Source organism: Notamacropus eugenii, chromosome 1 (genome assembly GCF_028372415.1).
Source record: "Notamacropus eugenii isolate mMacEug1 chromosome 1, mMacEug1.pri_v2, whole genome shotgun sequence".
Lineage (NCBI taxonomy): Eukaryota > Metazoa > Chordata > Mammalia > Diprotodontia > Macropodidae > Notamacropus > Notamacropus eugenii.
Genome location: NC_092872.1, coordinates 435,831,622 through 435,846,156, shown reverse-complemented (window position 1 = coordinate 435,846,156; position 14,535 = coordinate 435,831,622). Strand labels below are relative to the sequence as shown.

The 14,535-nt window shown below is 39.7% G+C and overlaps 1 protein-coding gene across 3 annotated transcripts in view; it reads right to left on the bottom strand.

The window, feature by feature from the left end:
* Positions 1-14,535, bottom strand: part of PAPPA (pappalysin 1) — a 287,476-nt gene that overhangs the window by 64,188 nt on the left and 208,753 nt on the right. For all 3 annotated transcript variants that reach the window (XR_011972082.1, XM_072631746.1, XM_072631747.1), the window contains one exon: positions 6,228-6,396. Coding sequence is in view for 2 of the 3 variants with exons in the window: in XM_072631746.1 (XP_072487847.1) it covers positions 6,228-6,396 (169 nt within the window). In the remaining variant the exon portion in view is untranslated. The remainder of the gene's footprint in view (positions 1-6,227; positions 6,397-14,535) is intronic.

Here is a 14,535-nt window from a genome sequence, read left to right as displayed (position 1 = left end):
GTCTCTGTCTCTCTGTCTCTGTCTCTCTTTCTCTCTCCCTGTCCTTCCCCCTCCTTTCCCCCACCTCTCTTCTACCCTCCCTTCCCCCTGTGAGGCAAGAAATGCTATGTCTGTGAGGGGAAAAAAGTGGGAATGACAGTTTCCTTATCTCCCAATATGGCCTGCCAAATGGTAGCAAATGCATGACCATCTCTATTTCTTCTTTTGCTATTGTACAGATTCTTTCCTGATTTTAGATAAACAATATCTTTGTATCCCACGATAATTCTTGAAATATCAATCTTTACCACTCTAAGTATTCTCTTCTTCCACCTGAACATCTCTAGTTCCTTCAACTGGTTTTCATATGGAACGATTTTCCATTCTGCCATACTAGTTCTTCTCATCTGGATACATTCTAGTTTGTTAGCATCATTCACAAAATACGGTGCCCAGAATGAAATTCTATATTCTAGATGTAGTATGAACAAAATAGAAAATAATGGGATAATGGCATATCTCATTCTAGGTACCATTCTTCTCTTAATGCATCATTATCTTTTTGACCATCAATTGGATTTGTAAACCATGACCACTTCCAGATCTCTTTCATAAAGTCATATTGGAATTTAAATTGTTTCATCTTATTAAACGTCTGTCATTCTGGTTTTTCAAGACATAGTTGGATAAACTAACAACTCATGCCGATGTAGCATTTTAAGGGTTACAAAGTGCTATCCTCAAAGTAACCCTTCTGATTTAGCCATTTAACAAACTGTCTCTCTCAGTATTGAGTCATCTTCAAATTTCATGAGCTATTTATGCTTTCATCCAAGTTGCTGATGAAATAATTGAAACAAATGGGTTTGAATTGACCTTCAGCCTTTATTGAGTGCTGCAAGGTATCCTGTCTCCTCTTTTTTTTGTTGTTATCTATACCTTTATTTTAAAACAACAAATATTTTATTAGAATCTTTTTTTAAACATAATTTCCAAGTGATTGCTGCCTACTCTTCAGCATGCCATCTAATGCCCCTTTGTCCAACCCTGTCAAGTAGGCATAAGACTTTTCACTGAGAAGAACAATGTTTCAATGACTTCTTTTTTGTGTGACTTGAAGATTTTCCATTATCTCTTACAGATGCTCATCAAGTTACATTCTTCATAACTCCTAGATTTTATTTTCAGGGATATTTCTTCTATAGTGTCAGGGAGGTCAGATAAACACCCATGAATTTGGTAATCTGTGAGTTTTCAGAACAAAGAGATCAGTTTCTAAAACTCAAGAAAGGTAACATTACAATAACAGTACTTCAAATTCACACAGCTCTTATTCCAAAGACCTTCAAGTGTTTTACTAGTTATAGCATATACCGACAGTTCATAGCTTTGCCCTTGGCAGAGATGTAGCTGTTCAAGGGACAACCTCAGGCAATGGGCAAAACTCCAGCAGCCATGGGACTTGGTGGCAAGGCAGTCACTGGATTTAATTCCTACTGGAAAGGAGGTCTGCAACTACTACCAGCTGGCCAGCCTCAGCTGACATACCAGCACGAAGGTCTAAGGCCTCCAGCCAGCCTACCTCCTCTGCTTTATAAAGAGGCCACATTTCATGGCTGACTGAAAGGGAACAGCACCATCTCTTGAATGACAAACTGGTCCAGGGCCTGATGTTTTCTCTTGGAGGTCCCTGCTCTCAGCACTGACCTCGGGTAAGATCTGATGAGACCACACAGCCTGAGGTGTGATGGCGTCAGTCTTAGCTGTTGTTTTCTTTTTATTGGCTGTCATTTGGGGGGTATGGATGAGGGGAGGACCATGAATGTCATCACCAGCTGGTGTGGCTCCTCTTTGTTCCTTCCCCAAATGGGTTTTGCATAAGGAAAGGTGTAGAAGGAAAATTAAAGAGAGGGAGAGAGGAAGAGACAGAGACAGGGAGACAGAAAAAGAGAAAAGGGGAGAGGGGGGGAGGAAGAGAAGGAAGACACAAAAAGAAATAACTGAGAAGAAAGCGGGAAAGAAAAGAAATGAGAAAAGGAAGAGAAAAAAGAAAAATGAAGAGAAAAGAACGAAGGAAGGAAAAAAGAAGAGGAAGGAAAGAAGGGAGGAAGGAAAAAAGAGGAGAGAAAGAAAGAAGTACATTCTTTTCCATCTCTGACTTCCCACAACATAACCCAGTGTTGATTAAAACAACTAAAACTTAACCGAAACAATAACATTCAGGTTTTTTTGGGGGGTGGCATTCTAGTAGAGGAGGCTTGATTAAAGCCACACCTCTTTCCCATGGACTGAGAATTATGCTTTCTTCAGGAGATGCTTCATGTGTGAAGTTTCTTGCCCTTAAAAATGCACAGCTGCATGCTCCCTTCCAGGTCCTCTCCTACCACTGCCCACTACTGTGCTCCTAATTGAGCCCACATGAGCAGCTGCTTTCTTTTCCTGGCATGATTGATGATGCCTTTGCACAAGGCAAAGGCACTGCTGGGTTTTAAATAACACCTCTCTGTTGGAGCAACATCAGGGCTAGGGAACCACGACAACTCACAGGCCCATAGGAAGCAAGGGAAAGAAGAGAGGAGGCAAGGTTGAGAAGAGACCATTAAACAGGAGGGTAAGACAGGGATCCTGGAGAGCTAGAAAGATGCAAGATAATGTGGGGTTCAAGACATCAACTATGAAAAGGAGTAGGGTAAAGGGGAGTCAGAGATCGAGAGATAGAGAGATAAGGAAAGGGAGAGAGACAGAGGAGAAGAGGTGAGAGAAGAGAAGAGAAGAGACGGGGGAAGTGGAGAGACAGGAAAAGTGAGAGTGGGGAAAGACAGAGACAGTTATACTGAGACAGAGAGAAAGTGGATAGGGGCACAGGACCGAGTATAAACTGTGTAGAATATTATAGAGATAAAAGACTGGCAATGGAATCTTTTATCCCAATGAGAGACCTTAATATCCAAGGCAGGTCCTGCTCTGTTTCTGAAATGGAACCAGGCTCCATTTATTTATTCTTCATTTAGCTGTTTGTTTGCTTGTTTTTGACTGGATCTGCGATTTCATTGGTGTGGAGGGAGCTCCCAGTGAGGAAGTTCCTTTACCAATGTAGTCTTGAATCTCAAAGAAATTACCTAAGGGCCCTGAGATATTTATTAACATGCCCAATACGTGTCATGGGTGAGACAAGAACCCAGGTTTTCCTGACTCTAAAACACAACTTTCTATTCTCTATACGATGATTTCAGATGCATAAGATCTTAAGTGTCAGAAGCTGCCCAATAGATCCCTCATTCCCCACAATTCAACATCCTATGATATTATTGTAAGGCAGTCAACCTAGCCTTTTCTTAAAAATATCTAGTGACAGTGTCCCTTTACTACTTAAAACACTGCTAGCTTTGACTATGAGAAAGTCTTTCCTTAGACTCCCCTAAATTCTAGTAACTTGTCTGCAATCCCTACCTTTTGATCTTAGTTCTGGTATCTAGAACTCCAAAGGATATTAAGAAGAATGGTGATGTTACTCTGAGTGCTGAGCTTGGAGTTAGAAGAGTTCAATTTGAACACCGATCTGCCACGTAACTATCTGTGCTCGTCCCCTTACTTTCAGGTTACTTCATATCCATGGGAAGGGATCTGGTTTAGTTAGGAGTACTTAATCTGGATTCTGTAATTTTTTTTTAATTTTGATAACTGTATTTCAATATAATTGATTTCCTTTATAATTTTATGCATTTTATTTTATACATTTAAAAATAATATTCTTAAATGGGGCCCTTAGGTATCACCATATTGCCAAAGGGGGTAGTGAAACAAAAAATGATTAGAAAATCTTTAGTCTGAAGTATCTTAAAGGCTCCTTTTAGTTCTAAATTCTTTGATCCTATTTTTTGACCTTTGACTCCTTACTTCTCCAGGCTTACACCGCACCCTCCCTCCCCCAGTTTTTTCAACCAATCCTCTGACTTGTCTATGTCTTCACATTGAGTCAGACAGAATAGGCCACCCCAGACTCATAAAGAAAGACTCTTTGGCCTCGTATCTTAACTTGCGTGCTCTGGGAGATGGTCTTTTGTGATTCCTTTCCTCTGCCAAAGCAGATGCTGCCTCTGTCAGGCTGCCTTCGTTTCCCAATTCCCCTAAGGCTTCTTCCATTTGGTGATGAGGAACATATTTCCAGTTCCACGCAGAGTCCTTATACAAACACAGGCATCATCAGGCCCCCAGTTGGTACTGATTACCAACCTATGCTATCCCACTCTATCTCCAAACATCTTCAGTTCAAAGATTAATTGGAATTGAAGGACTAGGAAAAGAGGAAGAAATGAGATGGAGCTAACAAATACCAACACTGGGGTGCAGGTAATACCCCAAATCTGAGCCCCACCTCCAATGTAAAGGTAAGGAGGAACCCTAGGCTGAGATGCAAAGCATTTGAACTTGACTTTAAACAACTGACCACCCCACCTATGTTTCTTGCAAAGAACATTGCTGAGAGAGAAGTGGACCAGTTTCTAAAAGCAATGGCGTCTCATGTTGATACCATCTGAATGCCTCCTCCCTCTATATTCACTTGCCTCCAAAACTTTTCTTTGAAACAGACCAAGGGGGTAGGGACTATACTCTGCCCATTTTACAGTGAAAGCAACTCCTATGTAGGCAGAAATTGGCTCATGGTTATGTAATGATTCTCTAAGTAAAAGCAGAAATCAGAACCAAGTGCTCTGCCTCATTGCCCATACCATGTGTAGGGAGTTGCTAGGCTACCCTGCCTTTTTGAATCATTAATGCCACCATATTAAGAAACTTGAGCCCTCTCATCTCAATCCAATTCACACATGAAGCCAGATCTACAAAGACTCTTCCCCTTGAAAATGCTCCTGAGGGTGTTGAAATGTCTCTTCCCCTCAAGTCTCACCCCCTAAAAATAATCCCTCCCCTTATTTGGGGGGAATAGCAAATTCATATATTTTGAATAGGAAAAAAAATGAAGCCATTACAGGTATTTCCTGGTCTAATAATTCACAATTAGCTACTGGCCTATGTTTTCTTGAACAGTATTGAGCTGAAGCTACACTCTCAATGCAGATGCCATCAAGATGACAAAGCCCTCTCTACCAGGTTCTGAAGTTGTCTTTCAATTTTGTTGAAAATCTTTATGTGTTTCCCTTCCACCCTGCCCAAGAGGTGTTATGAAAAATGCAGCATGAATGTGAATACATGTTTGGAAATATATAGCTCTATCTGTTCTCACTCTACTGTATATTGAATTTATGAGACTGGAATACCATATAGACTCAAAAGAGGAAGAGGTCTTCGAATGCAATGCCGTGTTATCCAGCGTTTTGGCATGCAGTTAGGTGGGACTGAATGACGCAGGATGGGAGGTATAAACATAGACAAATCATCACTAAGCTCAAATCTACAACATGTCTCATCCTCCTTTTGCCAATTTACAGGAATGCAACATAGTGCAGAAAAGAACAACATCTTAGAGTAGAAGGGGTATTGGATTGGAAAGTCCTAGGATCTGGCTTAGAATTCTGGCTCTGACCCTTACTACTGGGTGACCTTAGTGACTTGTTTCAATCTTTTTAACCTCACTGTCTTCATTTGTAAAACGAAAGGGTTGAACTGGATGATGTCAAGGTACCTGCCAGCTCTAAATCCCACAATTCTATCTGTCCTAAAACTTAAAGGACAATCAATATGTTACAAATCAATATGCTACAGTGAAAAAGAAGGCTGAACGAGAAAGAGAATCTGAGTTCAAATCCCAGTCGTATTTTGGCTAGCTGTGTGACCTCAGGCAACTCACTTAATCTCTCACTTAACTTCAACTGGTCTCATGTGTATAAGGAGTAAACTGGTCTATAAGGCCTTTAAGGTTCCTCTCAGTTCTGGATTAATTATTCTCTGATATTATGAATCAAGTTCATTTATGTTATCATAATAGCAGCCAAAAAAAAAAAGTCAGCAACGCCAGACCCCTGGAATCTACTTGGATTTTGTGTGGAGTCAGCAATGGCATATGAATCACCCTACCTGACTGAAATCATTTCAAAAAGCATGGTTACACCTGGTCGAGGAGGGAGTCAGAAGATTACAATTCTTAGCAAAGTGCCTAATTGTATGCATAGTAGATGCATTAAAAAAAATGTTGATTGATTGATTCTTCTACTGCCCTCTCACCTCAAGCCTTTCCTCTGATCGCTGGCTTTCCTAGATCATGGGTAATTGGAAGTGGCTACTCGACTAACCTGACTCTTGATGAGGTCATCATCTCGGTGAATTTGCAAAATGTAACCCATCTTGCAGCTGATGGTACACTGGGCCCCATTGTACCGTTCACTGTTGGAACAATTCAGAGATGCATTCTCAATGTTCAGTTCTTGGCAGTCAGTGGCTTCACAGGAGAAGTGGACACAGCTGTCAAGGAAACAAGAAATGGGCCATTAGGATACCTCCACAACTAGACAAGTAGTCACAAGCCACTGGAAAACTGGAGGCTGAAGAAGGATATGATCAAAGTCAAAAACACATTGAAGGGCAGGAACATGTATCCAAATCTGGGAACCCTAGAACTAGGACGTCCTCTTGATACTTAAAGGAAGTCATTTTAGGGCAAATAAAAGGAAATACCACTTCATACAGTATGTAATAAACATAAGGAACTCATTACCCACAGAGGTTATACAGTCAGTGAATATAAATAGATTTAAGAAAGGTGTAGATAAATTCAAGGGTGATTGATCTGTAGCAAATTCTTAAGAGGAAGTAAGGGATGTTTGAGCTACATCTCTAAGCTTTTTTGGTTAGTAGCATACAGAAAAACTGTGCTTTCCCACAAACTACTCTTTGGTGCCATGTTGAGAGACAAAATCTTACTGGGGCTAAGGCAAGACCATGATACAGAAATACATACACACACACACACACACACACACACACACACACACACACACACACACACACACACACACACACACACACTAGACCAGGAGATGGGAAAGACAGATTTTTAGTCCTGGGCATACAGATATATAACTAGCATGGTCACCTCACTTTGTATCTCTGGGCCTTGGTTTTCCCATATATCAAATGGGAATTCCCATATGTCAATTGTTTCAGTCGTGTCTGATTCTTTGTGACCTCATTTGGAGTTTTCATGGCAGAGAAACTGGAGTGGTTTGCCATTTCCTTCTCCAGCTCATTTTACAGATGAGGAAACTGAGGTGAATAGGATTAATTGACTTACCCAGGGTCACGCAGGTAGTGTCTTAGGACAGATTTGAACTCAGGAAGATGAATCTTCCTGACTTCAGACGCAGCACTCTAACCATTGTGCCACCTATCCGCCCAGTTAGGTTTTCCCATATGTCAAATAGGGGTTGGACTAAATGCTATATAAAGTTCTTGTTCAGCAACAGATTTTTATTATCTAGGTCCTAATTGTCCTGGAATCTTCTCTACTCAAACAGCAAGAATATTGAGCACCCTAATATATGAATAAAAAAAAGTACATAAAAAACAAACACTGTACTTGGAGTCAGAAGACCTGGGTTCAAATCTTGGCCCCAACATTTATTTAGCTGTGATGCTGAGAAAGTTACTTTAACCCTTCTCAGTCTCAGATAATACTGGATTGTTATGAGGAAGACACATTATAAATCTCAAAGTATAGGAACTATGAGTTGTGGTTATTGTTATTCTGTGAAAGAAAGGAGTATTTTTTTTATGTATACCTTCCATCTGTCATATGTTTCTCTCATCCTCCATCAATCCATAAGGAGAAGGTATGGATGCATCAAAAGGGTGAGAGATGCCTGTGCCAGTCACAAGCTTTGGGCTCTCCTTCCCTAAGATGACATCGTTAAATCTCATCCTTATGTTGTCAGTAGCTGTTGCTTGGCATGATGAAGGACATGAGTTAAGATGAATGTGGTAAATGTTCAAGTGAGACCTAAGTTAGAATTCTCCAATTCCAAGGGTTATTTAGTGGTAGATGTTGCAATATCTTGCCTAGGGAGGCAGCATGGTGAAATGAATGAGGGGTAGTTTTGGAATCAGAGGATGTCTGACCTGAAGCAAGTCATTTCTCCTCTCTGGACCTTACCTTCCTCATCTATAAAAATAATGGAGTTAGGCTAAATGGTTTTCAAGGTTCCTTCTAGCTCCAAACTGATAAAGCTATAAAAGTATTATTTTTCCTGGATGATGCATGTCTAGTCTTGCCTCATGGCCAAAAAGTAGATAACTTCAGGGATACCCTTCTATGGCTAAACATCCTGTGAAAAGAATGAATGTTTATCCTTTACCATCTGGATGAACTAGTGAAGACTCTTTTATAATAGCAATATTGAAATGCATACAAATGCTCAGTCAAATACATAACACATTCCAGAATTGAGCCTTTAATCAGCTTTGAAACCTGAGAGTGCTGGATTTGGGGTCAAGAAAAACCTGAGTTCAAATCCTCTCTCAAAAACTTCCTTAGCTGTGCAACTCTGGGCACATCACTTACCCTTTCTCTCAATTGCAGTTTCCTCATCTTAAAATGAGAATAATAATATGTCTGCTACTTACTTTACAAGACAATCACAATGACCAAATAAGATAATATGTGGAAAGAATGCTGAAACCTTTAAACTATAATGGAGATAATATTAGCACCTACCTCCCAGGGTTATTGTGAGGGTAAAATGAGATAATATTTATAAAGAGCTTGTAAATCTCACAGTGCTATTTAAATATTGGACTTTATTATTACCATTGTGGCTGTTATCATATATTTAGCAATTGTTATCTCCTACTCATCAACATGTTTTACCTGATAGTCCTTCCTAAGCAGTAATTTCAATGGTCCATAAACATACCATGTTCATTCCTGCCACTATACCTTTGACTGAACACTACACCTTGACTATTAAATGCCCTCCCCGCTCTGACAATCTAGATCCTGTATATTCTTTAAAACCCAGCTCAAGTCCCATCTTTTCCACAAAGCCTTCACTGACTGATATAATATACAAATATCTCTATCTCCTGTGGATTTCCATAGAATTTATAATCTGGTATATGATTTAGGACTGATTACATTCTATATAGTTCCATTTCCTCATGACTTCATAAGTGTCAGTTCTCTTTCTCCAGTAAAATCACAAGCTCTTGGTCTGATGCTTCAGCTTGGATTCTGTATTTGCACCTCGGAGGCACCTCTTAGAACAGGACTAGGCACATAGTAAGCATCTGGTAAATCCTAGGATCATGAGGTTTTATATTTACTGCTAAAAGGAACCTCAGAGATCATCTGGCCCTCCCATTTTACAGACAAGAAAACTGAGGATCAGAGAAGATAAGAGTCTTGCCCAACTAAACAGCTGTTAAATATCTAAAGTGAGATCTGAAGCCAGTTCTTCTTGACTTCCAGGCCAAAGTTCCACTCTCTACCCCTATGCTGCCTCACAACTTCTTGATGTGTCCCAATTTTGAATGGTGTTGTTGGATATTCCTCTCAATGTTAGATAGCCACAGTTGTAAAGGCTGCTCTAACGTTCTGGGATGCCATGATTCTTTGAAGAGTAAGTCTTTGGTATGCTTCAAAGTAGGTACCTGAAAAGGATTGATCTTCCACTGGGGGCATTTCTCTGAACAGAGAATGTTAGAGTATAGACCACAGAATGATAGATTAGAGAATTCAAAAGTTAGAACTGGAAGATAACTCAGACTATCTGTTTTGTATTCAGTTGTTTTCTAGTTGTGTCTGACTTTCCTTGACCCCATTTTTGGGGGACTTTCTTGGTAAAGATACTGGAGTGATTTGCCATTTCCTTTTCCAGCTCATTTTACAGATGGGGAAACTGAGGCAAACAGGGTTATTAAATTACTTGCCCAGGGTCATATAGCTAGTAAGTGTCTGAAGCCAGATTTGAACAGGATGTTCAAATGTTAGCTCTAAAAAGGGATTTTGCCTGGAGGCACAATGAAAAGAACAGTGGTTTTGGAGTTATTTGGGATTTAAATCCCAACTCTTCAACCTGGTTGACCCTTGGAAAGTTAGCTTCCCTCTTTCAGCTTCAGTTTTCTCATCTGAAAAATGAAAAAGTTGGATTAACTGATGTCTAAGGTCCCTTTTAGCTATAATCCATACGATCCTATGGTTTTTCTGAAGACTAGAGAGAAAGTAACTTGTTCAAAGCACACACTGAGTTGGTGGCAGAACAGTATCTCCCAACCACTCCATTCAGTGTCCTGAAAACCCAGAATTAAGGAACCAACCAAACAAACAAACCCCAACCCCCTTCTAAAAAAAACCTTGAAATGACAAAAGCTTATTTTAGTATTTCAAATTATTATTGTAGTGAGATCTGAAGTCATGTACCCTTGAAAGGGAAGACAACACGTATTAATAGATAATGAATTGTTTTGATTTCCACTGAAATTTTCTGATTTCCACTGACTTGGTCCTTTGAAGCCCCAGCAAAAGGCCTTCAGACCCTTTCCACAATTCCTTGAAGCCTCTGAATTATGCCACATAGAGACCTCTAAGAGCTTGTCATTCTATAGTCAATCTGAGAGGTAGTGAAACCACACAATGCAACAGCTGACATTTTGTAAGTAAGTAAAATGGAAAATAATAGTAATAACCAAATGTTTTCAATGTAAATAGATCTGCTGTGCAAGCTACTGCTTTGCAGTCTGCTCCTCTGAATTACTTCCTTACTGTGTAGTGCTTCTCAACATGCAGTTGGCTAGAACACCTGGGTTCAATTCTCCAGCCTAGTCAACATATTCTGAGAACCCCAGGGAAAGTTACATTCCGTCTCTGGGCTCTGGTGTTACCAAAATGCTAATCAAGAGACTGCCCTCCCAGCTGGCCACATTCCCAAATCTATCCCATCTTTCATGCTAATTGCCTTCTTCCTACAGTGAGGGCTAGTCAGTGGCCCAAGTGAGAGTTGCAACTTTGTTGGAAAAAGTGGCTGAGTGAAGCTGATCTTCTATTTACATTATAGGCAATGTGATATTGTGGGGGAATGGCAAAGAACACTGGATTTGGATGATCGGCATTTGAATTCAGATTTTTCTATGTATTACCTGGCTTTGGCCAAGTAAGTTTGAAATTCATCAACAGGTATTTCTTAAGTATATAATACTATGTTCCAGGCACTGTGCTAGGTGCTGGAGTGTGGATACAAAGACAAAGCCATACCAGTTCTCAAAGAGCTTATATTCTATCAATGGGAGACAGCATGCATATATACACATACATATGCATGTATGTATACACACACATATATAGTTATATGTGAAATCTCTATGAAATAAGGTGAACTTCAGTTTTCTTATCTGTAAAAGTAGGTAGATGACCTCTAAAGGTTTCTTTCACCTGTAAACTCTGTGAGACATCCAAGCCTTTTCAGTGCCTGTCTCCTCAATCCTACTGGTTCATGAATAAAAAGGAGAGAATTCCTATATTTACCAGAGGATTGGATGATATGACCTCTAAAGGCTTTTCTAACTCTGACATTGTTATTTACAATCCGTGACAGTGAGAACATATGTTTTCAACCTTCAGGCACTGCTGAGCTACTGACTCTCTTGGTATATCTCTCTAGTTCCCCAGAAACCTCTTCACCCTGAAATTTCACTCGATTCCTAGAATTCACAAATTAGAAGTACCCTCTGCACCTTCAGTCTCGCTGCCTGACTATCTGTTGGTGTTCATCATTTTGTTCTGGAAGAGGACCAATGATACCATGGTGGTGGTGTCTTGACTTGAACAGGATGGGATTTAAGTGAGACAGAGCTGTGCAAAGTTGCCAGCCTCACTCTCTCCTCCAGAGTCTTGCAAGTCTAGTGGCAAGTCTGGTTCTTCCCAGAACCTCCATTTTAAGGAGGCTGAGGGCACCCATGTCTTCATTCCTTTCCAAATTGTACTCCTGACTTCCTCCTCGTTACCTGGCATCTTTATCTCTCCTCCCACCCCTTTCAGCTCCCTTTTCTGTGTAGTCTTTCTCTATTAACATTTAAATTCCTTAAGGGTAGGGATTGTCTTTCTACTAGGATCAGCATTCAGAGAATTTAGCACAGTGCCTGTTGCACAGGAAGTACATAATAAATTTTTCTTGACAACTAGAAATGAAAAGAACATTAGGCCTGAGTTTGAGTCCTGAGAAATAGAAGCTTGGTGAGCCTGGCTAAATCACTTAACTTATATTTGTATGTTGGAGATTGTTATACTTGCACTACCTATCTCACTGTGAGGGAAATGTTTCGTGAACCTTAAAGTGTCAAAGAAATGTGAGTTATTATCTATTTCTATTTTCTATTTAAAAAGAGCCACTTTTAGAAGTCTATCAACTTTTTACTATAATTATGTTATTTTTGGAAATCTTTGGAATAAAATGATTTAGGCTAGGAGAAGGGAATAACACTCCAAGTATGTGCTCATTTTTGGGGGGGGTGGGGAAGAGACAGAGAGACAGAACCAGAGAGAGAGAGAGAGATGGAAAGACAGACAGAAAGAGAGGTACAATTCTACTTGTATAAATAGGAAATGGTTAATAGAAAGGAGGAGGAAGGGAGGCAGAAGAGAAAGTTGGAGAAGAAACAGGATTTAAAGGAAAATAGAATTATAAAGGAAAAAAAATTAAAGAAAATAGAAATTTTCCTGAAAAAAGCCAATGCCCCCTCCCCCTCAGGTTAAACTACCAATGAAGAACTAATCAATTTTTGGTTTGGATTTTAAAATTTGTTTACATTTCAACTTAAGCCAAGACTTTGAGTCAAATTTTCATTTGATCAAAAACAGCCCTCCCACTGGCGATCCAAATACACTTAAACCACTTGTAACAAAAAATGAGGAGCGTTGTCTAGTTAGTAGAGAGAGGGGTCAGAATTCAGGGGGCTCAGGTTTGAACTTCCAGATCTACCACTGAATCACTGTTTAAATTTGCATAGTGGGCTATTTTCTGCAATTATATCCTGTAGTAGTAGTAGTAGTAGTAGTAGTAGTAGTAGTAGTAGTAGTAGTAGTAGTACCACATGGTAGGATTATATAATATTCAGGACCATTTAGGAGAAAAAATATATATATCTTCACAAAATGCTCAGCAAAAAATAAAAGAAAAAAAATTATTCTACAGAGGTAGGAAGATTACCTGAAAAGTTATAGGAATGAGATAAAATCGGTATTAGACAGGGATGTTGAGCTTTTACCATTATTAATAGAGTCTAGGAACTGGCTCATGAAATAGCTAATAACAGGAATAACAAAAATGAACTGTGTTCAAACTGCAACTCTGGTAATTTTGTACCCCGGGCAGGTTACTTAAACTCTTGGGCCTCAGTTTCCTACTTTATAGTGAAAGGGAGGTTGATTAGAGTATCTAAGGTCCTTTTTTGACCTAAATGTAAGGTCCTTTGAACAAATGCATCTGTAGGTTTCTCCTTCATGCTTTTCACTGCCTCCAACTTGAGAGGGAATTCCCTGACCTTTTCAGCTAATTGGTGAACTATTCATATGACCTAAAATAGCTTTATTCAGTGAGTAATGATTTTTAAATTATTTGCAAGAACTTAAGCATACTGTGAGAATTGGGTGTGCAATATTTCTCTGATTATTGAAGCAACGTCCAACGCATCACACAAAGCAGTGCCTACAGATGAAGGCATATCTATGTAATCAGTGATTCTCAAAATACCTAGGTATTTCCAGTAACAATAACCCCCCACTTGTATATATATAGAATTTCAATATTAACAAAGAACTTTACATATATTACCTTATTTGTACCTTACAACAATTCCATATAATTACGGGATGGTCATAAAAAAATGGGGCAGCAAGGTGGTACAGTGGATAGAGTGCTGGGCCAGATAAGTCAGGATGACTTATCTTCCTGAGTTCAAATTTGGCCTCAGATACTTACTAGCTGTGTGAACCTGGGCAAGTTACTTAAATCTGTTTGCCTAGGATTCCTCATCTGTAAAATAAGCTGGAGAAGGAAGTGGCAAACCACTCCAGCATCTTTGCCAAGAAAGCCCTCAACTGGGTCACAAAAAGTTGGACATGACTGAAAATGACGGAACAAAATCAACATGAAATAATAATTAAAACATAGAACAAAATGTCGCCTGTAATGCATCTCTACACGAGGATGTTTTCTAGTTGTAGATTCTAGAGCTATGACTCTAGGGTCTAGAGGCTATGAAGTAAGTGATATTGTATTTGTTTGCTAGTTGTTGGGTTCTGTTTGTTTTTTGATGGAGGAGAGGGGGTTGAGTCTCCTTAGTTATCCCAGGCTAGAAGCCCAAAGGTCACTCATGGACCGGATTCCACTAATACTTGGGATGAAAACTTTCGATCTGCTCTATTTTTGCACCTGGTATAGCTCCCCTTCCTAAACCAGTCTCGTGGTTCCCCTATGATTAGGAGCTTAACATATTGGTGCCTGACTTAGTGTAGACATCCAATCTTCTTTAAGCTCCACTACAACTCAGAATACTCAAGCTCAAGTGATCTACCAGCCTCAGACTTCCCAGCAGCAAGAATTACAGGCATGC